Genomic DNA, 26,712 nt, shown 5'->3' on the forward strand with positions numbered 1-26,712 from the left:
GACAATGGGCAACACCCTAAGGAATTCTAAGACCCGATGCCTTTGGGGCCTTCAGCAGAATGCGTAATATCTCGAGCTCCATTATCATCTGGAAAACAGGGCCAGAGTTCATGTCTAAAGGTGTTGGGGGGTCAGTGCCCGTCCCCGGCAGTTGAGAGATCTAACAGCATGCCTACCCCTTGCCTTCTGTTCTACTTCAGGGCGTGTGTATGAAGGCAAGGTGTACACAGGGCTGTGCAACTTTGTAGAGAGGTGGGACCACCTCACACTGTCCCAACGCAAGGGCCTCAACTACCGCTACCACCTGGGTTGCAATTGCAAGGTGAGTTCTAGGGGCGGGTGTCAATCCGGAAGCTTTGATTCCTGCTCCTTTGGGACAGACAGCCTGTTGGGGGTGGTGCAGGGGTGGTAAGGAATGCTACCCCGGGCACGGCAGGCAGGAAAGCTGTGAAGAATGCCTTTGTCCTGCATTTACTGCTGCCTGGATAGTGCGTACTTGGCAGCTGCTGGGTTATGAGGGCTCTTCAGCATCCCGGCCCCTCCCTACTTTTCAAGACCAATGAAAGGTACAAGATCTTTTGGTGGAGGGTCCTGCTAAGCTGTTGTAAGTGGGTTCACTCTGACAGCTGACTCACTGGGGTCCCTGCTCAGATGGGCAGGCTGACTAAGGCCTACTGACATCAGCTGCTGTTTAAGACCTCTCATCAACCAAGTCCTCACGTCCAGTCCCTTCCCGTTATACAAAGTCACGAGGGGGAGCTGAGTCACTCTCCCCCTAATCCTCATCATAATCTCATGTGCTCTTAATCACTGTTATTTCATTGTATAAGTAAGAAATCAAGGGTCAGAGATCTTTGTAGATGATCCTGGCTTATATAGCTCGTTGAGTTTGATTTCCAGGGCAGTTGAGCTCTAAAATCTATGCCCTTATTGTTTTGATTCCTTTATTTCCTATGACACCGGTAGTCTCCGCTTTCTATATCTAATCTGGCACTCAAATGCTGTGTGACCCGGAACAAGCTGCTTAACCTTTCTGAGCCCCTATTCATCTATAAAGGGGATTTTGAACTGTACCAAAAGTTTAGAGACACCGTGTCTGGTGTCCAGTGGATGCTTAGTGGTATGAACTAGTAGCTAGTGTAATCATTCTTGCAGCATTAAAGGGCAGGACCCCCAGGGTTTGAATCCAGAGTGGGCCTGCCATGATGCAGACTCCTAATTGTGGCTTGTGTGTCATTACAGATCAAGTCCTGCTACTACTTGCCTTGCTTTGTGACCTCCAAGAATGAGTGTCTCTGGACCGACATGCTCTCCAATTTTGGCTACCCTGGATATCAGTCTAAACACTATGCCTGCATCCGGCAGAAGGGTGGCTACTGCAGCTGGTACCGAGGATGGGCTCCCCCAGACAAGAGCATTAGCAATGCCACAGACCCCTGAACCCAGACCTTCCCCATCTCACCTCCTTCCCATCCCGCTGAGCGTCCCGGACACTAACTCTTCCCACATGATGACAATGAAATTAGTGCCTGTTTTCTTGCAAATTTAGCACTGGGACACTTAAAGTCTCTGCTGTCTATGGAGTTGATTTGGAAATACCTTCCTGGCCCTTCCCCTACCCCTTCTTTTTGGTTTTTGACATCATCCATTTCCAACTGGGGATCTCTGGTGCCAAGCCAGAAAGAATGAGGCATATATACACCTCTTCTTCATGATATATAATCTATATTTTTTTAGGAAAAGCAGAAATTAAAAAATCTATCCCATTGGGGCATTTAATAGCTACTCTTTTTTCTTCTTCCTCTCATGACCACATCCTAGACCCACTTCCACATACACGTCTTCATCCCAGTACACAGGAAACATGGATAAGGAAGTTGGCAGAAGTCCAACTGTTTCCCAATCAGTCAAGGGCAGCAAGCAGACAGATGCCAGGTATTTGAAAGGCCTTATACCCAGAGGATATACAACTGTGTGAGTGGATCAGTCTGTCTATGTCTGCATGTCAGAGTGAGGGAGGAAAGGGACAAACTGTAAGAGTGGGTCACACAGTTTTCCAGCCCTGTGATACTTGGGTTGACCAGATGTCTCAGATCCTGGAACAAGCAACCAAGAGTAACAGAACTTTCTGAGTTGGCAAAGACTTAAACATCTGCCCGAGTTCAGCAGGCAACCTGCCTGTCTGTAGAAAGACTCAAACAAAGGGCTGGGATGAATGTCTTTCCTTTCCTGCCTCTCATAAGACAGTCTCCTGGGAATTCTTAGGGGAAGTTTGGCTGGAAGCTTGCCAACATGTAAGCTGGAGAAACACACACCTGACACTATAGTCAAGTAGATTTGGGTAGAGAATACTATTTCCAAAGTAGTGTTTAGCTCATCTAGGGGGATGTGTTTATATATACATTTGCATATACCCGCAGGGGATTATAAGCTAATTTTTTATAGGACACAGAATTCTATTCAATGCTGTTAAATATGCGAATAGTTTAATCTCTTTTGTTGTTGTTTGATGGGAAATTGTGACATTCCAAGTTGACTTTTTTTTTTTTATCCGAATTAAAATTTGAAACTCTGACCACACTCAGCACCCTCTTGTCCCTATAACTGGGGTTACTGGACCCTTCATCTCCTTTCTTCCTTTTGCTCTGGGTTCGAGTTGCCCTTCACTTAATTGCCTTACTGGCTGGCTGATGGCAGATGAGTGTGAGGATTAGGTTAGGGTGCTGTCTCATGAAAGGGACAGTTGTACATCATCCTACATCAGCGGAGTGACTCCTCTCCTGGATTTGGGGTCAGCATACACTTCTTCCCCAGATCAGTAATGGGTGAACGTCACCTCCTGAGGCCGTCACCTCACAGAGTGAACATGAGAGAGCCAGGCTCTGCCGAAAAACTGCAGGCCTTTTGTTGTGTTGTATTTTTGTTCTTAAATAAAAGCATAGTATAAATTTTCCTATTAAATAAGATTATTTTAAATTTTAGTGTCATAATTGCAATGCCAATAGTAGGTGAGAATGTAATGTACAGGTTTGGAGATGGTAAGGTGGTGACATTTAATACAATTACGCTCTGTCTCCTTCAGATTGTGGCTATTTATCCTTTATTAGCATCATATCTTTTTCATTCCACTTTAGGAAATACAGTTATCAGTTACAAGTAGAGAGGGAGAGAGAGAGAAAGAGAGAGAGAGAGAGAGAGAAGACAAGTTCTAGTCTGCCCCCACCCCACAGGTACCATTGCTTTGTCCAGGTGTTTGATAGAATAGCAGGACAGGAAGACAGTTCAGGACATGGGTGTCAAGTTGCCTCTTGGTTGACTTCATTCCCCTGCATCTTTCCTTGTGCTGATTGGGAGCAAAAGGCACAAAACTTTCCACGGTGTGCTGCAGGAGGAGCTGAGGTCAGCAAGCCAGTGGTTTTTGAGAGGTAAACCTCTGGCTTACTCTTTGAAGTTTTCTATTTCAACCTCAGAGTCTCCTAATATGGCGCTCCTGATCTACCCTGCTCAAGTGCTCTCCCGTATACACCCCAGCATCTTTTCCAAAAAGTTTCTGGCCATTCTCAATCCCTATATAATCACCTCCCTCCTACGTGGACAGACTTGAGGTGAGGCCTGAAGTTAACCTGGAGATAAAACCAATCGGCAGAACCATAGCCCAATTTGGCTGTTGAGGTCCTGGTGAGAAGTCCTGGACAAGATGGGTCTTTTGTGAAACCACATCATTGGAGAGCGGTTTTCAAGCTTTCAATAAGCTATAGCTTTGTTTATTTCACCTGTTCACTTACTGTATAATTTAAAGTCATTTATGTAGCTGAGACACTTTGATATTTCAATCATATCGTGAATGTTTTATTTTGCTCAATCATGTGCCATGTGTAGGCTGTCGTGTGGACACTGTGTCTAAGAGAAGAAGAAAAGAAAACAAAAGAAAAAACCCGCATGCCATTTTTTTTCTGATTCAAATTCTACAGTGGAACGGGGCAGAATACTGGGACTTAAGCACTCCGCTAGAATGGAGATTAAAGGAAATGGAAGGTGCTAGAACAGACTCCTCCAGCCTCCTCCCTTGTGGAATCCTAAGGGTGGGTAGGAGAAGAAAAAAGGCAAAAACAAAACAAAAATCAAAAGTACACTGATGTCCTTGTCCTGTATCAACTACTCCTGGGTCATCTGCCACCCACTTTCCAAGACCCTTCTCCTCCTACTCAACCAGGACGCCGTGGTTTCTGTAGTCCAGGGCCATGGCAACTGTGACCCCAAGCTCTATTTGTCCCATCCAGGCATCTTTTCTGCCTTCCAACCAAGAAATTCCTCTGCACAGGCTCTTGTTGCCCAGGCTAGCCCTTTTCTTTAGCCAGGATGTGGAGCTTAAGGAGACCCCAGTGTTTACTTTCTCCTGGCTCTGCCATTTAAACACAGTCTCATACTGTGCTTCTTAAATGATAGAGGACACAGTGACTTTGGGGGGGGATAGGTATGTCTGGGAGATAGTGTGAGTCCAGGAGGCATTACTCTTCCCTGCCTCACACCAAGGTGTCATTCAGGCAGTTGACTCCCAGCTACTTAAAGTTAAAAATATCACTCTAATATTTACATCATAGAAACTTAAAAAGTCGAATGGCAGACATCAGAATCAAATGGGAGAAGGCGGAAGAGAGAGGTCTCAACAGATCTTGGTTGTTTGGGTTGAGAAGGAGAGGACCCGAGGAAATGACCATGCTCTGGGGACAGGGATACCTTAGATTCTCTGTCTACTTTTGTTCTAGCAAGTCAGCTGTGCTGAAGCCCAGTAGTGATGAAGAGACACCAGCCAGAGAAAAACCCATCTAGAAGGAATGTATTTGTTGCTAAATTTTGTAGCACTGTTTACAGCTTTCCTCCATGTTATTTATGAATTTTATATTCCGTGAATGTATATTGTCTTGTAATGTTGCATAATGTTCACTTTTTATAGTGTGTCCTTTATTCTAAACAGTAAAGTGGTTTTATTTCTATCACACACCCGCTGTCTCTTGCCTTCTTGAGTCCTGTCTTGGGGGGTTATAATTGATATCAGAGAGGTTCTTGTAAGCAGATTCTGCCTGTCCTCCAACCCCTGTGTACAATCTCCTTCCACCCATGTCTATTAGCTTGGGCTATCTCAATTAAGACCCTTCTTGCAACAGATTTCAGGAGAGGCATCCTTAACTCCTTATGCTTGCTAATTCAGCCCTAAGTAAACGCCATGATTCTACTGGCAGGATCCAGGGTTTAAGAGATCTCTGTCTAAATCACCAGTGGGTGGCACAGTCCTGAGACCTTATCTTCTTCCTGAGAATCCCATGGTGGTGATGGAGTGTAAGCTTGTAGGCAGCCATACTTGTCAATGCTCCAACTGAAATCCCGAGTAAAGCTCCTAGTTAGGATTGCCAGGAATTTCTGAGTCCCTAGGACAGCTGGTGAGCTCCTCTGAGGACTCAGTGAGCTCCGGTCCACTGCACACCACCCATCTGACTGAGGCCTCCTTTGCTAGTGTTGGTCATAGTCTTTGCCGCTGTTTGAAAGGTCCTCCACTCTGAGCACCCGCCACAACCCAGGCACATGTTATACCCTCACTCGCACAAACTCTCATCAAACTGCTCTATGGCTCTCCTACCCTCAAAGAGATTAAATTCTTGTCTAAAATTTAGTCAGTACCCTGGGCTAAAATTAACTACTTTGAAGGCGAATCCTGGGTTATCTCAGAATACTTACACATGTTCTGTGTTAGTCAGATTTTGTCATTGTTCAAACAAAATACCAGAAAGAAGTAACCTACAGGAAGACGATTTAGTTTGCTTTGGATCCTGGTTTCAGAAGCTTTGGTTCACTCTATCTAGGAGGCCATGGTAGGACCAGCATCTTTCATTATGGTAGACCAGAAGAAAAGAGAAGGCCCGAGCCCAGCCTTCCCCCATTTCCTTTTATCGCATCGGAGCCCTGCAGTCCATAGGTTCTAGACCCACATTCCAAGTGGGGTCTTTCCTGGCTTTGCTAACCCACTCTGGGAAGGCCCCAACAGACAACTGGAAAGTTTGTTACTAATCTGGCTGCTTTCATTTCAGAATTAATAATTCAGATTTACCTACACTTACTCACTCCAACCAGACATCCTGGATTCTGTGACTGATGGATGGGTCATGGATACAGTAGATAGACAATCAGTGAGAGCCTCTTACCGGCTAGGTTGCTCCCACTGAAGCCTGTAGCCCTACCTGACAGTGTCTTCAAACAAGCCTGTTCAGCTCACCAGCCAGAGCCTAGGAATCTACAATCCAACCACAGTCTCTAGCTACTGTGAGTACACCTACTCTTGTTCCCTGAGACCCCTATTCCATGTATGACCAAATTCACTGACCATGCACCAATTACACAAACACACATGTTGTAGGCTGAGTCCAAGAGCTCAAATACTTCTATCAAAATTCTAGCCTTGGACACAGAAATCTCCAACTCACTAAAAAAAAATTACCTTCCAAACAGGTAGTGAAGCCACAGCCTCTCAGTTTGGCCCCAAGTGACTCCCAGAAATACACTCCAAGGAAAGGAAATCAAACCTGTAAGCACATTTCTCTTTCATAATCAGCTCAAGTAAAGTATCACAGTTTTTATTAAAATTACAGTGGAAACCAGGTCCCAGGAAAAGTGTACTGGAGATAATAATTTTATCATAAAAGTACCCTTTTCCTTTATACTCCACCTCTGGTTTCAGGATGCCAGTTCAAAATGTGCCTTGATGTGTTCACAATTAACGGAATTTCACAGAAAGCCAAGTACCTTTGTCACTTTGTTCCAATGCCTGAATTTACCCTGGAGAAGTTGAATCTTCCTCAAGGTTCCCCAAGAACACTAGATATTCCCACAAGCACAGGACATAAAGGCTCCTATGTGGAACAGAGATAACTAGGAAACAAGTCCTGAGCTGCCCAAAGAGACTCAGACATGTGAAGTCATTCCACATTGTGAAGATCAGCAGAATTAAAAATAAAGAGAATTTTAAAACTCACCATTGGCTTATGGTTGGGGAAAAATGTTTGCTCCACCAGTGGAAACTTCTCAGGACCCAAGGAATGGAAGATCTTAATGAGCTGAGAGAACTGGGAGAGAAAAGGAGAGACCATTAGCCAGCCAGAGTTCCCCACTAGGGTCCTGGCACCCACTTGACCCTGGCCTTCACGTGTTTTCCCTGACTAAGTTATAGAAGCTGTTGTCCACCACTAGGACTAAAAGTCACCAGCCTTGGTTGAATATCACCTTCTCTTTGACCTTTTGTGCCTTGCCCCTGACCTAGCAAGTTAACCGGTGACTATCTACAGGTCAACCACATTTTACAAGCACTTAACTGCATTCTCAGCCATTTTCACACAAGGTCCTTACCCCAGTACAGTGCTCTGGGAGTTCTGCCATCCCTCTGCCTGCAATGTCTATCTTTCTAGGACAGCACTGTAGGCACTCCGTGCTAGTTACTGTGAGTCCAGACTCATTCAAATTTAAGAATGTATTTACTGTTATGTACTAGCTATGACACCTGGAGGGGCAGAAGTCACTGTAGGTTTCTGAACCACACTTTCCTAATTAGTACAGTACAGGGCTGGGATGTTATGGTAATGCTAGTGGGAAGCATGGGGGATTTGTGACATAGAGGAGGGTGGTGGTCATCAGGAAGACTCTTCTGGATCTACACTATAAGAGAAAGAAGGCTTTGTGTAGTCATGGGGACCACTGCTGCTGAAGGCCTTCAAGTGGCTACCATGGCTGAAGCCTCAGGTGTGGGGTATGATTAAGAAGCAGGCAAATGGTGGTCCTCATGAACTTTAAGAGGCTGGACCAAGGGTCTTATCCACTTAGAAGGCAAAGGCAAATGATAGGCAGGTAGCAGAACAGCAGCTTGGACTCTATCTGGTGGGTAGAAGAAGAGCCACATTTTGCTCCAGGCAAATGCTAAGATCTTGAACAGTGAGAATAAAAAGCTGGGGAAATTCCTGCACCGGGTTCCTGTGCCCTCTTGAGAAACAGCCCAAGTATGTAGCACAGCGCAGAGTCATTCTTGGAGAACTTCAGAAATGATGTTTGTGGGCATTCCTCACTTTCTAGATAAGGAAGCTGGAGTTCAGGGAGGGAGTGCAACCTATAGCTAAGCTCATGGGTTATGGAGAAGAGCTGCAGCACTGATTGCCAGCTGTGTGGGCCCCAATTCCCTCTTCTGGATAATAGAGATGGGGCCGAGTACAGGACATGGTGAATGCTAGTAAAGTTGCTGCTATCAAAACTATAGACTGTTTCCTTCTCATGGTACTCAAATTGTAGAGTCCATGAGTCTAATGACACAAAGAGACCACAGCCAGGATGACCACAGCCAAGACTATCCATGTGTATTAAAGTAACCCAAATAGTAATCCGGCAAATACTGAGTGCCACCCCAGCATGAACATAGTCCATGTGTAAGAGGCAACAAATGTCACCATTTCTTGTGGGTGTACTGTGTACCGGCCACCATTACAAACACTTTATATGCCCCTTCTGAAAACCAGGCAGGTTCTATTATCATCATTTTAAAAATAAGAATGCTGAGTTCAGAGAGGTTAATGCAATTACTTGAGGGCACACATTAAAACGAAGAAACTTGGCCTTGAGCAATCTAGCTCCATAGTCCAGACTAATCAGTGCCCTTCTCTCCCAGTGATAGCAGATAGGCAGCCAAACAGGGTGGACCAGAGAGCTGAGGCATTTCATAGCATTTTTCTTTTCACCTCTGGGCTGCCTTTGTCCTCCCTTCCCTGAGGTATCAAGGTATGTTTATCATAGAACTGAGGACACAATTGTCATATTTGTTAATAGACTGTTTCAGTAGGAAATCAAGCAGCAGATACACTGATATTCTCTCTCTGACTTTATCTCTGTCTATCTGTCTCTGTCTCTGTCTCTGTCTCTCTGTCTCTCTCTCTCTCGTGTGTGTGTGTGTGTGTGTGTGTGTGTGTGTGTGTGTGTGTATTGCTTCTAATAAAGGAGACAGATCATGTCTAAAGGAATGATGCTATTTAGGTGCAGACCCATTTGTGGGGTAACAGAGTAGAGTTACAGACTGAGAGTATTTGAGAGAATGGAAGAGGGCTGGTATTTTAGGAAGACCCTTTATTTTTGATGATGTTTAAATGGAAACTTGAGTAAATCAAATGAATAGTTGAGACTAGTGAATTCATGGGGAGAAAGCAGCTAAGTTGGAGAAAGAGGACTTCGGAGTCTGATTTCACCACTCACTAGTCCTAAGATTCCAGAATTTCTTCTCCAGCCTGAAAGTAAGCCTTCTCCTCCCTAGGACAGAGGAATGAGGTCATCATCAGCTACAGCGATAGCATGGGTTGTTTCTGGCATTCAATAAGTGTTTAGTAACTTTGAAGAGCAACAGTAAGAAGATTATGCTGGAATGTTAAAAAATGGTAATAGATGTTTGTTTTTTCAGGGTCTCTCACATAGCCTGGACTGGCTTAGACCTTTCAGTACATAACCAAGGAAGTCCTCCTGCCTCTAACTACTAAGTGCTGGGATTATAGGTATCCACCGCTACTTCTGGGTTACAAAGCAGTTGAGACTGAGCCCAGCACTGTATCAACTGAGCTATATTCATCAAGATTAATATTCCTACAGCACGAACCTGTATCATAATGTGCAACACAATATTTGCAAGGCTGCAATTCCCTGAGGCCTGGAGTCAAGTTGTTTGCTTAGTTGTTTAAATAACATTCTCCTTCTTGCTGAGTCCCTGAGTTGGGGGAATGGAGCCATTACAGGACCACCTCAGGCTTCCCGGTTCCCTCTAGATCCATCACCTACCACCCAAGGCTTGCTGCAGAAGTTGTATACGGAGTAGAGAGAGTTGACGGCAGGAAGCCCTCCATACTGGAGGCCAATGACCAGGCTCCGGTAGTCCTCAGCCAGGGCCATGCTATAGGCGTGCTGTCGGACCAGGATGAAGTCAGGTTTGAAGGACCTGCCGAGAGAGGGAACAACGATGGTTACCTCTTGGATGTAGAACCAAGGCTTGCTGGTTATAGGTCCGACCCTATTTATCTGCTACCCAAAGGAGCTCTCAGGTGAGAGAGCTCAGGGGAGGGGAGGGAAGAAAGGGCCAGGCAAAACTCAAAGCTACATGTGTCTCAAACAACTAGGCAATGGAATAACTTTTTACTACATTCTGAGCAGCACACAGAATATATACATTCCCTTGTGTGTGGATGCTATCAGCTCCCATTTCTCAGAGGTACATTTGAAATTCAGGAAGATGCATAATTTGCTCAAAGAGGCATGTTGCAAGTAAGTGGAAGGGTTAGGTATATCGTTGTCAATTGTCTGGTCCCCACAGTTCCTCCCTGTAGTCTTCCAACCAAACTGGCCTTGGCTTCTAAGTGGCAACCTCTGGAAAGTAGTAGACTGCATGTGCACATAGTAGGTTCTCTGCTGGGCCCCTCTGAAGATGGGGTCCCGATGGATGAACAGAGCTGGGGAAGGGCTGGGCTGTTACTTCCTCACTTCACAGCTGGGAAGACTGCAGCTCTGAGGAATTACCTCCCGTGTACCGAGAAGCTGACAAACAGAGACTCTGTCATTGGTTCTCCAGTCCTTCTGCTTCTAACACCACATCCTGCCTCTTGGCAGACTCACTGTGCCCTATTCACACTGTCAAAGGCCAACTTATTTTTGTGATCCTTACTTCGAAGACACATGAGAAAACCGGCTTCACAGAGGACAGAGGGTGGACACTCAACATGGTGCAATTGATCTGTTCTGTCTCATCTGGAGTCCCATCCTTAACTTCACAGAAGTATTGCCTCTTTAAAATAATTCAAATATAATCTAAAATAACTCTCAGAGGGGAAGGACTCGCTTCCTCCGAGGACAGACAAAGTGAACACGCACAGTGCAAATGTGTCTCAGGTCATGCTGACCTTGGCACTCAGTGATGCCCTAGTGTCTGACACTTGCAGGGCAGGTATATGAAGGGTGGTGGAGGCTGTGAACTTCATCCTTTCCTGCCAAAGCAAATGCCAGGAGGTTTTCTGCTAAATGGTCACTTATCCTCACAGGCTACTCAGGTCAGACTGTGGCCGGTTTTCAGGAGTCTGACTCACAGTGTGTTTACAGGAATGGTCAACCTTAGTGTAGGAAGGTTAAAGCTAGAATCCTTGAGAGCAACCGAGACGGAAGAATGAAGGAGGGATTCCATGGCGATCAGAAGCACTTACTTGCAACAGAACCGTTTCTACTTTTATATGATTTACCGAAAGACCCATGGAATGCACGAAGAAGTAAACAAATTGCCAGAGATTTTTACAAAATGCAGAGAAAATTCCTAACAATCTTTATATACACATTTTGATCCAACTATTTATTTTACTGTATACAGCATGTAGTCATACACATAATTGATTTAATGCTTTCTATCCATTATGATTCTGGAATTTTCTACATAATGCAATGCTATGAATAGTTTCTCTAAGACCAAAATACCCTAAAAACCAATGTTTCTTTCTCCTTTCTTTCCTTTTCTCTCTGGTTCCCCCCCTCTCCTCTTCCCCAGCTTCTCTCCCCCCACCTCCTTTCCTTCTTCCTCTCCTCCTCCTTCGTCTCCTTTTCTTCCCATTCCTTCTTTTCATTACTGCCAGGAATCATATTCAGGCTTTGCCACATTTTAGGCAAGCGCTCTGTTTTCTTCCTTTGCTCCTAAAGGACACCTCCCATCCCATGGTGGTTTCAAGGTTCATTTTCCCGATTTCCATCTCTCATCATCTTTGCCAGCACCACAGAGTGTTTTTGTTTTGTTGCTCTTTGCAGTACTGGGACTCAATGCAGAGCCTTACCATTGAGGTATGTCCCTCAATCCCTCTTACCCCACCCCCCTTTGTGACAGCATCTCATTAAGATGTCCAGGTTAGTCTCGAATTCCCTCTGTAGCCTACGATGGCCTTGAACTTGTTTTCCTGCCTTAATCTTCTAAGTTGCTTGAGTTACAGGCTTGCAACAATCAGGTCTCATGACGCTGTAGTTTCTTGAACAATGAATGTTTCAATTTGCTGAGTCATATTCCCCGACAGGTGCCAAGCATGTCTCTGTTATTTGACTGCGTAATTTTAAACATTAATCATTTGCTTTGTCTTTCTTACACGACTCTGCTCACACCTTTCCTCCATTTTAAAAACCGTGGTACTCCACTCTGCTTCCTCACAGGGCCTCTATACAATAAGAACATAGCCCCTTTCCTATCAAGTGTGGTGACATTTTTACTGGGTGTGTCTTTAGAAGGCACACTAGTGTGTTCTCCCCACACTCCCCCTGGTCTGTCTTATCAGGTGTTACCTTTTGCTTTCACTCTGTTTTGCTATATAGAGGGTCCGGTAGCTAGGAAGGACCCCTTCCTGACAGGGTGGCCTCCCTTGTAGACAATAATGACCGTGTACCCAGTGTTTTGCCAGGGGTAAGGCCACCTTCAGAACGCAGTTAAAAGTCTGATGCTGGCTCTCTTCCTAGCTTCCTTAGATGTGTGAAGAATTCCCAATAGGGACACGATCAAGAAAAAATAGTCAAACTTCACTGCTTAGGAAAAGGGTAACCAGGCCAGCCTGTAAGACTAGAACAGTGTTTTAAAGAAAAGATTTTATACTTTTAATTATGTGTCTCTGGGGAGTAGAGTGGAGACAAGTTGTGTATGTGGATATAGTGCTCGCAAAGGCCAGAGAGGGCAACAGAAAGAGTGTAGATAAGAGCAAGGGGTAAACAATAAACATGGGGGAGGAATGGCTGTTAAGAAGAGGAAGGAATTCTTTCTTGTGGTCACAGGGAAGAAATAAAGTCTGATGGTCACGGTTTCCAGGCAGTAGTATGTGGCCCTCGTAACTATGGGCTGCTTCATAGAGACAGGGGTTCAGTATTTATGGAGGAATATCAGCCCCAACAAGAAAAATTTAATCCCAAGAAACACACTGACTTTCTCTGACCTCTCAAGATTATCACACCTAAAGGGCAGTACCTTCCTCCAGGGCACTAAGGCTGGCCAGGCATGTGCCACAGTCTATAGGTATGGTCACTGCTACATGGGATGCACAGGCTTCTCCGGTTAAAGCTCCAAGGAGTGTACAGAGGTTAGCGACTAGGAGCAGGTAGTTGCTTTCTTTAAACTCTAGGACTCTGGTTTCTCTGTCCAGCCAAAGGATGGATGTCCTTCATGTCTTCCAAACATTTAAGTCTTTGGTCCCCAGATATTTCCAAGTACTGAAGATACCAAGATGATGGGAGCATGATCCCAGATTATAGAGCTGACAGCCCAGGATGAGTTTGTGTATGGAGATACCAAACAAATATCAAACAAATGTTTGCCCAGATAAGAGCCAAGTTACAGAATCAGCCTAGGTGTCATCAACAGATGATGTCATCCTCAGATGATGTCATCAACAGATGAATGCATGAAAGAATGGAGTTTTGTTCAGCCATAGACAAGAATGAAATTGGGTCATTTGCAGGAACATGGATGCAACTGGAATTATCTTAAGCAAAATAAGTAATAGTCAAAAGGACAACTATCGACCATGTGTTTTCTTTAATTTGGGCTCACAGACTTCACATAGGTGCATATAATCACGACACATGGGAAAGCAGAAGCAAGCTTGTCTGACTTGGGGAAGATGAACGTGTAGGAGGGAATTCTGATGCTAAAGTCCTGTTCCCCAATTGGTTGTTGGTCTGTCCGTAAAGAAAGCCGTGAACCGATTGCTGGGTGGAGGGATAGGTGGGACTTCTGAGTTCCTGGAGGCAGAAAGGGGAACAGAATTCTGTGTTGGAGAGAGGAGAACTGATCTCAAAACAAAGTAGTTATATAGGCCACTCCTACAGGCAGGAAGGCGGTCAGAGGTCTTTAGCAACTGAAGAATAAGACAGGCCTTCGAGACTGAGATAAGAGACTGATAAGGGCATGCTTTTCTCGCTTTTCTTGGTGGGAGACAGCATTGCTCTGCGACTGGGCCTATAGGCAAGTTGTAATTGAGCAACTGTGTGTCGGTGTTTTTTGTTTGAAGATTCAAGGGAAGCCAGGTGAGGGTTGGTAGACTTGTCACTTCCAGGAGCAAAGGCTGGTAGAGGGTAAAACTACACACAAGATAAATGTGATTAACAGGAAGAGAAGGAAGGGGGAGGGAGGGACTATCATCAAAATATGTGTTATACACCTATGAATGTTTGAAGAAAGGCCAGTGAACTGATAAGGTTCCCACATCTAATGTTTAAAGGATGTGAGTGAATATGTGTACAGCAAACATGCATCAAATTGGAAACAAACAAATGAACAAAAAGCAAATGCCATGACAAAGGTGTGAATAAGACACTAAGGTGTCCCAGAGAGTGTTCAGTTCAAGGGGCAAGTGTTGGTGGTGCACACCTTTAATCCCAGGCAGAAGCAGGTAGTTTCTGAGTGTTTGAGCTAGCTATATCCTCAGAGTGAGTTCCATGACAGCCAGGGCTATATGCCTTGGAAAAATAAAACAGCGTTAAGTTCTTCCTGGGGCTGGTCTGGGTAAATGTGTACGGAGAGTCTTAGATCTTGCAAAAGAAGTAGGCTTCTTTACAGACAGGGGTTTATTCTCTAGGTAGCAGGAAGAGTGTTGTGGGTTTTATTTTATCTGCCAATATCTTTTTTTCTCTTCTTGGCAGGTAGAACTCATGATCAAATTCCTTCCATTAGCGAACTGTGGCAAGAACTGATCTTAATAAGGTTAGGGATCCATGAAGAAGGGTCTCATCAGATTCCCTGAAGTTGCTGTCTACAAACTGTAGGGAAAAGGCATGGTCAGCTAAGAAGTTAGCTAATGGAGATCTTTTGTTTCTGTTTTTCCCCCTACATGGAAGAATTCTATTTGCTGCAGAACAGATGCCTCTATGGTCTTTTTAGACAGAGACAAAGGCCTTGATTGCCTAGTCCCTGATATCCACAGAGCCTGACCGACAGCCACCTTTATCTTCTGAGTTCAGTGAACCATGAAGTCTTCTTTTCTGCTTGGTTTCTATTGATCTGTGTCTATTGCCATCAATATGGCTCTAACACTGGGACAAAGTGACAAAGTTTGCAACCAATTCTGTGGCTGGAATATAGAGACATATGAAATGGCACCAGAGCCGAGCATTGGTAAAACACTATAGTGACTCCCACGCCAGCCCACCACTGCTTTCTTCTGTCTCTGCTGTCCCCCAGAGTCCAAGTCCTGTGCCTTTCATGTCTTCACAGGGTCTGTGACAATCTCACACAAGTTGGCCATGGAGACTCTCGCTAGGGTTCCTTTTTATCTCCCTCTTAAATTTTTATATGAGCTCTTGGACCTAGGTATGTCTTAGAAGTGGTTGTCAGTACTCCAAGGAAATTGAGGATGACAGATAATTAAATGGTAAGGACAGGCCAGATGGTGCATTGCTGGGGATTACTGAGAGCTTGAGGCACCGTTAAGAGGCAGGGGGGCCAAGCCCGAGTCACTCTGAACCACTGGAGAAGTGTCATAATTCCTTCAACTATAGAAGGCCTTGAAGTAGCAAGAATGGATTCTGGAAGGGCTTTGCCTGGGACCTCAGCTAATGAGCAGGAACCTCATTATTCTCAGCTGCTTCACTGAGATTTTGCAACCATTCCTTGTTGTACAGCTTCTAAGTTGGCAAAAGGGACGTTCGTGCTGACTTGGGTCACAGCCTGGTCCATCACACCCATACCTGTTCCTAGCCAGGCCTGGAGAGGCTCCAGGCATTCTGATCTATACGCATGCCAGCAGAAACACTCCACTTGTGTTATAGACTGTCTCTATACTCCCCAGAACCCTTTCTACTCGGCTTCTATACGCATAAGCTTTGGTGTACAATCTAGGGCACAGGAACCCAGGGAGCTGCAAACCAGCAAGAGGGAGGGAGGGAGATCTGACCATCAGGGCTGTCTCTGTGTTTTAAAGTTCACGATGACACCATCTTGCTGCAAGTATAAATCACAGGAAATGTGCATGCGCTACAGAGAGTGAGGATGGACCGGCCAGATGGGAAGACTTGAGAATTAGCGATGCTTCCTGAGGACTGCAAGAAATTAGTCCAGGCTCAAAGGAATTAGGTGGCAACCAACCAGAAATCTGGCAAGGAGCAGAAAACAGGATACTGCAGCCAGGCTGGTGGGGCCCATGGGGGGAGCTGCCAGCTACATGCGCCAGTGGGGAAGGGACTTGAAGGAGCTGATGAGCAACCTGCTCTCATGAATCTCGGAGCTTTTAAGTACTTAGAGTTTAATAAAAACACAGGCAGAGGCTTTGGGGAGAGCAGGTTTCCTGTGTCTATTCTCAGGATTGTAGTCTCTTGGCCTTGGGCTTGTCTTTGTCTCGTGTCAGAGAGTGTGTCATGAGCTCCATCTTCCTCCTCCACCCTTTACCTCTTCCCCTGTCCTTTATCTACCCTGGGCTGAATCTTGTCTCTCCAAAGCCCAGGTTCAAGTTCGGATCCCTGTTACCTGTGACCTAAGGTGAGCTGACCTGGAAATGGGGTCTTTGCAGATAGCACTGAGGGAAGAAAAGGCCACACTGCAGTGGAGTGGACATAAGTGTCTTTGTAAGAGGAAACCATTCCTATCCATATGCACACACACGTGTATACACACGTGTACACACGGGGTGGGGGGGGTTCAAACACTAATGATAAAAGAATCAAAGATGGGAATTATAATCTATAAACCAGAACTTTTCAAGGGCTGCTGACAACTTCGAGAAGCTAGCATGAGGCAACAAAGTGTTCTCCCTGACACTTCCAGAGGACCAGATGCCCTGACGTTAGTTAAACTCAGACCCTCCAGAATTAGCAGCGGATGCATTTCTGTCACTTAAGCGACACAGCCTGGGATGGTGTCTTCAGCAGCCCCAGCAATCTAATTCCTTGGTTAGTCCCGTATTCCTTCCTTCTGGTAGCTTCTAGGCTTTTCTGGCTCATTTTGTTCTTCTATGTAAATCCATCCAGACTTACATGCTCCTCTTGCCAAAACAGTGGCCTTGTGGTAGTCTATTCCAGGAGTTGTAACAAAATACCACAGACTGGGTGGCTTCTAAACAACAGATATTTATTTCTCATGGCTTTGAGGGCTGAAACTCCAAGGTCAAGGAAGCAGAAGAATTAGTGAGTAGTAAAACCCTACTTTCCAGTTCATGGCGTGGCCTCCTCATTGTGCCTTTACCAGGGACAGTAGGAAGGAGTAAGGTGGCTCTCTAGATCTCTTAGCAAGGAAACTAATCTCACTGCATCCTGAGGACTTTGCTTACTCCCAAAGGCCCCATCTCTGATTACTAGCATATGGATTTAGGTGAGATTTATGTTAAAATTATAGCAAATATTACACCCAACAAATAAAGAATATCTTTATTCATGAAAATTCACTGGAAATTAATGTTCATGTTTTTATTAAACAACAAACCCATCTCATTAATACATAGGAACATGGTTAGATGGACATTCACCAATATGCTAACCTGATTTGAAGGGAGAGGAATGGGAAATAGGAAGTTGGATCTTCTTTAGCTATTGTTTGCCTTAAAATAAAACACCTCTCAGAGGCTGACCACCAACCAAGGAGTATACAGAGGCTAGACCTCAGTTCCCCTACAGACAAAGGAACTGAGAAGAAAAGCAACTCAGTCTTCATGTGGGCCCCGAACAACTGGAGTAAGGGCTATCCTTAGAGCTGTTGCCTGTTTGTGGAATCCATTCCCCTAACTTGGCTGTCTGGCCTCAGTGGGAAAAGAAGAGCCTGGCCTTGCAGAGACTTGATGTGCCAGAGTTCGGGGATATGGGATGGGGACGGGGCTCCACCCTCTCAGAGAAGGGAGGATGGGGGAAAGAACTGTGGGAGGTAGACTGGGAGAGTAGACAGTAATCAGGATATAAAGTGAATAAATAAATAAATAAAATTAGATATTAAATTAAAATTGATATTAAAATAAACGGAACAATTTTATATGCAGAATTTTAAGAAGAGTCTATCCACAGAGACTTGAAGAGCCAAGGTGGGGGGAATATACAGGGAGGCCCCCACCCACTCAGAGGAGAAGGGGAGGGGCCATGGGGAAAGAACTGTTGGATGGGGTGACTGGGAGGGGCAGTGAGTGGGATGTAAAGTGAATAACTTTAAAAAATTAAATAAAAAATTTAAAATCCTATCTTTCTTCTGAAAAAAAAAAAGAAAGCAGTAATAGTGATGTTTTATTATGGAAAACTCTAAGGGTACACTGCTATGTGAATAAAAGCATCTAAAAAGATAACCCATTTTATCAGTAAAGCCTTGAAGGATTAGGGTTTGGAAGAAAAAAAATGAAAAATTGCTCATTTGGTAAAGAAATGAGAATTCAGTAGGAGACTAGGTATTCCTTTAAGAATTCCACTTTTTTATAATTTGATGTTATCAAAAGATTATGCTTGTCAGGTATCTATAGATGACAGGTAGATGAATGAATGGACAGATGGATGACTATGTTACTTAGGATTAATGGATAACTTGACACACCCAAAAATTACCTGGAAAGAGTCTTCTTAATTGAGCAGTTATCTAGACCAGGTCAGCCTAAGGGCATGATTATGAGAATTGTGATTGTTAATTGATGTAGAATGGCCTAGTTCATTGTAGGTGGCACCATTCCCTAGGCTTGGCCCTGAACTGTGAAAGAGAAGATAAAACGAGCTGAGCACTGAGAATCAAGTGGTCAGTAATTTATATGTTAGTTTTCTGTCTGCTCTTGATCATAGATATGATGTTTAAGTTCCTGCCTTCTCTTTCCTGAAGTAATGAACTTGTTCACCTTCACCTTAATTGTCAACTTGATACACTCTAGAGTCATTGATAGAAGCACCCCAGTTGAGGAATTGTGTGGGTAGGATTGGTCTATGGGTATGTCTGGGGGGCGGTTGTTTTGATTACTAATTACTGTAGAAGAACCATCCTTAGATGAGTGGAATTTGGCAATATAAGAAAGTTAGATGAAGCCAGGTGTGGTGGCACACACACACACAAACACACACACACACACACACACACACACACACACACACATTTAGTTCCAGCATGGGAGGAAGAGGAAGGAGAATCAAAGCCAGTTTGGTCTATAAAGTGAGTTCTAGAACAGCCAGGGCCATACAGAGAAACCCTGTCTTGAAACACAAAACAAATAAAAAAACAAGCAAAGCTAGATGACTGAAAGATTGGGGCAGCAACAGTGTTAATCCCCCAACTCTCAACCCCCCTTGAGTTCGTTCTCTGACTTCCTTTAGTGACCTAGATTTGCAACCAAACAAACCCTTTTCTCACAAGTTGCTTTGTCTCAGAGGTATGATTACAGTGCCAGAATAAAACTAGAATGGGATGATGATCTACAAATGTCAGTTAAATCAACCCTCTCCTCCTCTAACTTCTTTTTGGTCAGGAGTTTTTTCCCCTACCACAACAGAAATGAAACTAAATGGTAGAAAGCAAGAAACAAGCCTCTCCCACTGTAGTCCCAGCTAGACCCTGGCCTTGTTTAATTGTTAAGCCTGTTGGGCATATCAGACTGTGCCAGTTGATTCCAGTCCCCATGTCCCCTCTCTATTGCCCTATACACTCACCTGCCATTAATTAGCCTTTCCACCTAGTGAAACTACATTAGGATCCCTTCAAAATGCCAAGACCACACAACTTACGGTAGGACACACACGTCATCTCAGCAGTGGGGAGGCAGAGACTGGTGGCTCTCTAGAGCTCACTAGCTCCTCAGCACTGATTTTCTAGGACAATGGGAGACCCTGTCTCAAAAACTAGGTGGGCAGCACCCAAAGAAGGATCCCCAAAGTTGACCTCTGGCTTTCAGGACCATGCACACATATTTGCATATGAAAACAAATAAACACACACATACACACACACACACACACAAATAATTGTCAACCCCCCTGCTCAATGGCTTGTTCTTTTCCTCATCAGATCTCAAATTATAGCTACTCTACTAAGAAGTCCCAGACTAAGCTGTCATTTAACCCTCTAAAAGAAAACCAATCAGGAAACTAGGGCACAGAACTTTTAGAGAACCTGCCAGGTTCATACAGCTCTTAGAAGTGAAGTCACCAACCAGCCCTTGCAGCCACTGGCTTTCCAATCTCAGTGGGATATCTGGGAGCTTTCCTATGCATCAGGGGAAATTAGGGAGTAGCCCTGGCCTCTAGCCAGGAGATGTAGTTGCGAACCTGCACTCCTTTGGGAACAAAAATTTCTTCAGATATTGCCAAGTGTCGCATGGAGCTCTATATAGCCAGGATTCTCCCACCTTGTCCTCACAGGCAGTGAGGTGAATTACTTCCTCTATACTAGGACTCATCTCTAGGCATTTAATGATATTATCTTTAGTATCATTAAATGTTATCCTCAAGATGACCTTAGAATGCAGAGTTTATTAATAGCCTTGTGTTTTAAGAAACTAAGGCGTAGGAGATAAATCAAGTAAGAACAAAGTCCATTGAGAATTATGGTGTGTGTGTGTGTGTGTGTGTGTGTGTGTGTGTGTGTGTCCATGTTTATATGTACACATTTGTGTGGAGGCCAGAGGTCAACCTAGACTGTTGTTTTATAAGACAGGCTCTCACATTAGGCTGGAACTTATCAAAGAGGCTAGACTAGCTGCCTACTGAGCCTTTATGATTCCCCAGTCTCTGCCTTCCTATTGTTTATTTTATCTTAAGTTTTTGAGATAAGGTCTCACTAGGCAGCCTGAGCTGACCTGAAACTCACTATATACCTTAGGCTGACCTCAAATTTGCAGAGATACTCCTGCCTCTGCCTCTGAGTGCTGAGACAGTCAGCATGCACCACCATACCCAGACACTTCTGAGGCTGTGTATTTGGGCTCCAAAGCTTTTATTTGGGACCTTTCTTGGGTTCCTAGCAGCTGTTGAACACATAGGCATTCATAAAGTCCATATCAAAACAAATGTAAAATGGACATGACTCCACACCCCAGTGTCCTGGTGCATACAATAAGAAAAAAATTGAAATAATTGAGAAAAAAACTAACCTGGATCCCTGGGAGTTCCTAGAGATCAAGCCACTAATCAAAGAGCATACATGGGCTGGTCACATATGTAACAGAGGACTACCTTCTCTGGCCTCAACGGGAGAGGAGGCGCCTAATCCTGAAGAGGTTGAAGGCCCCAGGGAACTGGATGCTTGGAAGGGGGAGCACCCTCTCAGAGGTGAAGGGGAAGGGAGATGGGGTGAAGAACTCTGGGAAGAGGTATCAGGAGGAGGAGCAACATTTGGGATGTAAATAAATAAAATAAATACTTTTAAAACTTAATTAAAAAAACCCTATTACTATGTAAAGACAGTATCAACAAAACAAAACCTAATGATATTCTGCTTGGGGGGGGGTTAGGGAGAGGGAGAGAAAGTTGCCTTGGTGGTGGTATCTCTTCACAGTAATAAAACCCTATAAACAAAGACAGAGGTTGGTACCAAGAAAATGGAGTATTGTTGTCAAAGGCGGGTCCATGCCTTTGTTTGGAGAAATGTTGACTTTGGGACTTTGGGTTAGGAAAGCAGTGGAATTCTTTAAGCACCGCTTAATGGACCACAGTAGTAGAAGAATGGAAGACAGTGGTGTTGAGGGTGGTTTGAATTGTGGGGGCCTGGCTCAGAGGTTTCAAAGGAGAAGAATTTTAGTATGTTGCCTATAGATTGCTCTTGTGATACTCTGGTGAAGAATGTGGCTGATTTTTGCCCTTGTCTGAGCAGTCTGCCGAGGGTAAGGCGAAGAGGTTTATAGTAATTGCATTAGCAAAGTCTTCAAACAGCCAAGTATAGACTCTGTTGTGTAGTTAAGTAAAGTTCACTCTTGTGAAGAGCGATTTGATGAAAAGGAGCAAGCTGAGCAAGAAAAAAAAATACAAAAATGTATGTTTAAAGGAGAAAGGAATGGAGCTAAATCCTGTGTTTAGGAATATAAACAGATTAAAGATACTGAATGAATAAATGGAGTGGTGACCTCAGGACAAGGCTCCACACAGCTAAACTTCTATTTTGTGAAAAAGAATTAAAGAGCAGTTCAAGGCTGGGTGTGTAAGTGTACAACTTTAATCCCAGGACTCAAGAGGCAGAGGGAGGTAGATCTCAAAGTTCAAGGGCATCCTGGTCTACGGAGCAAGATTCAGGGCAGCCAAGCTTAGGCAGTGAAGGAAGACATAAAGCAGAAAACATGTGGAGATGTAACTGAGCAAGGGGGGCAAGTTCCAGCCCCAGCAGGCAGCAGAAGTTGACAGTTTGTAATTCTAGCTTTAGAGTCTAGCTTTGGAAGAAAGGGGTTATGGAATCTCACTCTGAGACTAAGGGATGCTGCTGAGGCCAGGTGTGAGGCAGGTGTGTTCCTGTATGGAGGCCCAGAGGGGCCATTCTGAAGTCTCACCGTGTGAAGCTGTGAAGGTAAAGCTTGTTACCTACAGATCCTAGGATGCTGTAGATGCCAGAGTTGTGGCCTTTCTGCTGAGGAATGCTGATAACAGGAAGTGGAACCAGCCCAAGAGAGAGAAGTATGCTGGAGTTCACCAATTGCAGAGCGCTTGGACATCACACATGGAGGTGCAGAGTTTGGAGTTTTTCCCAGCTGGTTTTCAGACTTGCTTTGGTCCAGTGTTTCCTCACTATGATCCCTTCCCTATGTTTTGGAACTGTAATGTATATCCCATACCATTGTATGTCGGAAGCATGTAATTTGTTTCTTACTGTGATATTATAGGGGGTTACAGTTAGAATTCATGAATCTCAGAAGAGGTTTTGAACTTTTAAACATTGTTGCGACTGTGATAGACAATAGGGACTTTGGACATTGGACTAAATGCATTTTACATGATGTAATAATGGTAACAAACCCACCCATGTGATCCAGGGAGTGGAATGTGGTGGCTTGAATAGGTATGTCCCCTGTAGACTCAAGTGTTTGAGCGCTTGACCCATAGGGAGTGGCACTATTAGGAGGTATGGCCTTGTTAGAATAGGTGTGACCCTGGAGTAGGTGTGACCCTGGAGTGGGTGTGGCCTTGGAGTGGGTGTGGCCTACTGTGGAGTCAGGCTTTGAAGTTATATTGTGCTCATGCTACTCCCAGGGTGGTACAAGTCTCCTGCTGCTGCCTAAGGATCCAGATGTAGAACTCTCAGCTCCTTCTCCAGCACCATGTCTGCCTGCATGCTGTCATGCTTCCTACCATGATGATAACAGGCTAAACCTCTGAAACTCTAAGCCAGCCTCAATGAAATGGTTTCCCGTCTAAGAGTTGCCATGGTCATGGTGCCTCTTTACAGGAATGAAGCCCTAGCTACGACGCTGGTAGAGAGTTGAGTTAGGAGCCAGCTGGCCTTTCCTAGGCTCTCCAACTTGAGATTTTAGCTCTGCTCCTAGCATCCATGTCCCTAGCTGCAGTCCATCTTGTTGGAATTTTTGTAGGAATCACCAGGTCTCACTGGAGATGCTGGCTGAGGGCTGGTTACTCATAAACCTCATCTCCCAAGATCCTCACATTTAAGTTTTATAAAGTAGGTGCTTCCCCGTCCTGGGTTCTCCAGATCAAGAACCCAAAGCAGAATTTGGAAGCATGTGATGCGGTGATGGAGACAGAAAAGAGGAAAGAATTCTGTTGACTAGTATGGGGTTTGGTGGAATTCACAGGGGGGACCTGGAGCTTAACTAATTGCAGAAAGAAGGATGTTTTGCTGCCATGGGAGTCTGTTACCGACTCTCTAGCAGGTGGAAGAGTGGATATGGAAAGGTGTTAGCCTCTTAGTTGTCTGGGGATGCAGTTGCTCAGGATAATAATGAAGACCCTGGGAAGGCCCTGAATGTATAGTGTTACAAAATTGTGCTGCACTCTGGATGCACTGCTGGCCCAGAGCTGAGCAGAGAGCCCATTGCTTTGACAGAGCATTCATTTCAACCCATTTTGCAGATGAGAAAAACTGAGACCTGGAGTAGATATTCCCAGAGCATGAAGCTACTCACATTTCATAAACAGTTCTCATTCGTGAAGAGCAGGACCCAATGTCTGAAGCACCTCTGTTTCCCTAGCAAAGTTTTGAAGTGTACTGATCAGGTAGTATGTGAGATGAGGTTCGCTGAAATTTGGGGCCTCTAGGCTTGGAGAGATGGAGGACAGCCTCACCCATGTGGGTCCTGGGCAGCCCATCTTCCCACAGCTGCCTTAGCTCTGAGGGCTGTCAGCAGCCTGCAGCCCTGCGGGCCTCCTGCCAGACCACTGCTGCTGGGGAAGGGGGCATTATTCATCCAGAAGATAAGGCAGCTGATGAGAGGTGGGCCTCTGAGCAGCTGTTCCTTCTTGGCATGGCTGGAACGGATGTGGGAGATCTACAGGGCTGTGGGGGGAGGGGAAACCATTTTGAAATAAAAAATAATAGTTTTGTCCTGAAGTGACAGGACTCACATTTCAGAGCAGAGACAGGAGCTAGCAGAGGTGTACGCCCCCAGCCTTCTCCCAGGGAGAGCCATGTTGACAGGACACACGGCTGCTGCTTCAAGGTTAATAACCATCTAGCCAGGGCCCACTCAGCACTCCGGTCACAGAAAGCACACACTAGTGGGTACAGAATTCTAGGAAGATAAACCTTTCTCCTTAAACTCTGGCTAGGGCCAGGAGCTCAAAGATATCATGTTGGCTACTGTCTCTACAAGCTCATCTGGCCCATCCTTTTTGCCGTAGCCCGCTGTTTCCCCCTCTTCCCTCATGGTGAGCTTCTTCATGGGACAGCTTCCCTCTTGAGAAGCAAAATGGGTCATTGTTGTGTTATGGGGGGGGGCATTGAAACATACCCTGAGTGTTTCCTCTAACAAGAAAGGTTGGGATGCGGAGTCCATCAGTGAAAGGCCACAGGGCACAGGTGACACTCTTGCAGTCTACTTAATATGGTCCCCTCCATTCCAAACTTGAGGTCACCTCCTGTCCTGACCACACATCCTCAGAATCAAGAGTGGGTCCACTTTGTCAAACTCCAACTGCATAGCTCCCTTCAGTTCCTGTCAGACCTCAGCACAAAGAATGGTGTGCACAGGCTCTTTGAGGGGGTCTGAGGTAAGATGTTCTTCCCTGTTAAGTCTCAGCATATGCAGGAACATGTTCAGATCCAACACACTCAGCCCTGAGCCCAAGGGGATGAACACGTAATGTTTGTTGAACTTTTGGTCTCTTGCCTTCTCAAGAGCAATTTTTTAAAAATTGATTCTCAACAGCTAACCTTGGAGGCAGGTGAAATTAACATGTAGCTAACTATGTAGCCCAGAATGACCTCCAATCATCTTCCTGCCTCTGCCTCCCGAGTGTTGGGATTGTAGGTGCAGACTACCAGTCAAGCATTTAATAGGAAGGGCAGAGGCACCAAGGAGCTAAAAATTTCCTGCGATCACACCGTAGAGCGAGGTAGTCTGACCCACTTCTATGGCTGTCTCTTGCATAATAAGTCCCTGTGTGTTCAAATCTGGACAAGCTCTGAGTTGGTTTAAAAAAAAAACAAAAAGGGATCTGCAGTAAAAATGATTTTAAAAGACATCTATCAGCTCTGAATGTTCGACTATCTGTTTTCAAAACCTTCCCAAACTCTGAAATGCATAAGGAAATTTAAAATGAAAAAAGATTCGATGTTGGCAACCATTTCTTCTCAGAAGCCCCCTTTCCCTTCCCTCTTCTGGAACACGGTTCCTCTACACTGCTGCCTACCCTGTCTCTACCATGGTCCTCAGTTTCTTCTTTTAGGGAGGGCCGACTGATGGCTTTCTCTCTGCATGCCTAGAGCCTTGCCAACTGACACCTGCAGAGAGGTCAGAGGTGCAGTGACAGGAGACTAAGGATGGCAACGGGGGCAGGAGTGGGTAAGGACCGCTAAGCACGGAGAAGGGCCCTGCCTGCCCTGCTGCAAACACATGGCAGTGATTTTCAGGACATCACCCAGCCTGAAGTCCTATTGTAAACGCTTCCAGCTGCACCTTGTGCTAAGGACAGGAACTCCTGAAGACAGGATCTCGGCTGCTCCCAGCTTGAATACCTATCAGAGAAAGGGTAGAAAGGAACCACGCCGGAGAGAGCCATCTTGGTTCACCAGATGCACCTAAAGCTGTGTCTTTGCTGGTTTGGCGACTGGTAGATCTGTCCACCTCTTCCAGCATAGTGACAAAGGGGCTCTCCGTCTTTGCTAGACATTGGAATTCCCTAGAAGTGTTCAAAGTGATTCTAACCCAGTCCTTCCTCTTCCCCTTCCTCTTCTTCCTCCTTCTCTTTCTCCTCCTCCTCTTTCTCCTTCTCTTTTTACTCCTTCTTCTCAATCCCCAGATGTCCTGATTGACAGTCACTGGCCACACGTGCAGGAGTGCTCCTACACGATGTCACTGGAAGGCTGGAGAAAGGACTCAATGAAGTGATTGCCTTGATCCCCAGCCCTATGTAAATAAGCTTGTGACAGCTGGATCCAGGGAGCCAACCAGTCTGGCCGAATTGCTGAGCCCCTGGCCAACAAAAAACTCCATGCCAAAATACAAACTAGTCAGCACAGGAGGAATGACACCTGAAGTTGTCCTCTGACCTCTACCCTGACAATACATCAACACACACATATACTGATGCGTGCACACCTAC

General features: G+C 45.1%; 2 protein-coding genes across 2 annotated transcripts in view; one reads left to right on the plus strand and one right to left on the minus strand.

Moving 5' to 3' along the window:
* The window catches only part of TIMP3 (TIMP metallopeptidase inhibitor 3), a 48,413-nt gene extending 43,414 nt beyond the window's left edge, over positions 1 to 4,999 (plus strand). Inside the window, exons 4-5 of the mRNA XM_080935337.1 lie at positions 201 to 322; positions 1,243 to 4,999. Of these exons, the coding sequence (XP_080791463.1) occupies positions 201 to 322; positions 1,243 to 1,440 (320 nt within the window). The 3' untranslated portion in view covers positions 1,441 to 4,999. The remainder of the gene's footprint in view (positions 1 to 200; positions 323 to 1,242) is intronic.
* SYN3 (synapsin III) overlaps positions 1 to 26,712 on the minus strand; it is a gene marked incomplete at both ends in the record, with an annotated part of 318,172 nt that overhangs the window by 255,964 nt on the left and 35,496 nt on the right. The window contains 2 exons of the mRNA XM_080935390.1: positions 7,026 to 7,115; positions 9,850 to 10,006. Coding sequence (XP_080791516.1) covers positions 7,026 to 7,115; positions 9,850 to 10,006 — 247 coding nt within the window. The remainder of the gene's footprint in view (positions 1 to 7,025; positions 7,116 to 9,849; positions 10,007 to 26,712) is intronic.

This window comes from Micromys minutus, assembly GCF_963924665.1.
Source record: "Micromys minutus genome assembly, chromosome: 22".
NCBI classification, from domain to species: domain Eukaryota; kingdom Metazoa; phylum Chordata; class Mammalia; order Rodentia; family Muridae; genus Micromys; species Micromys minutus.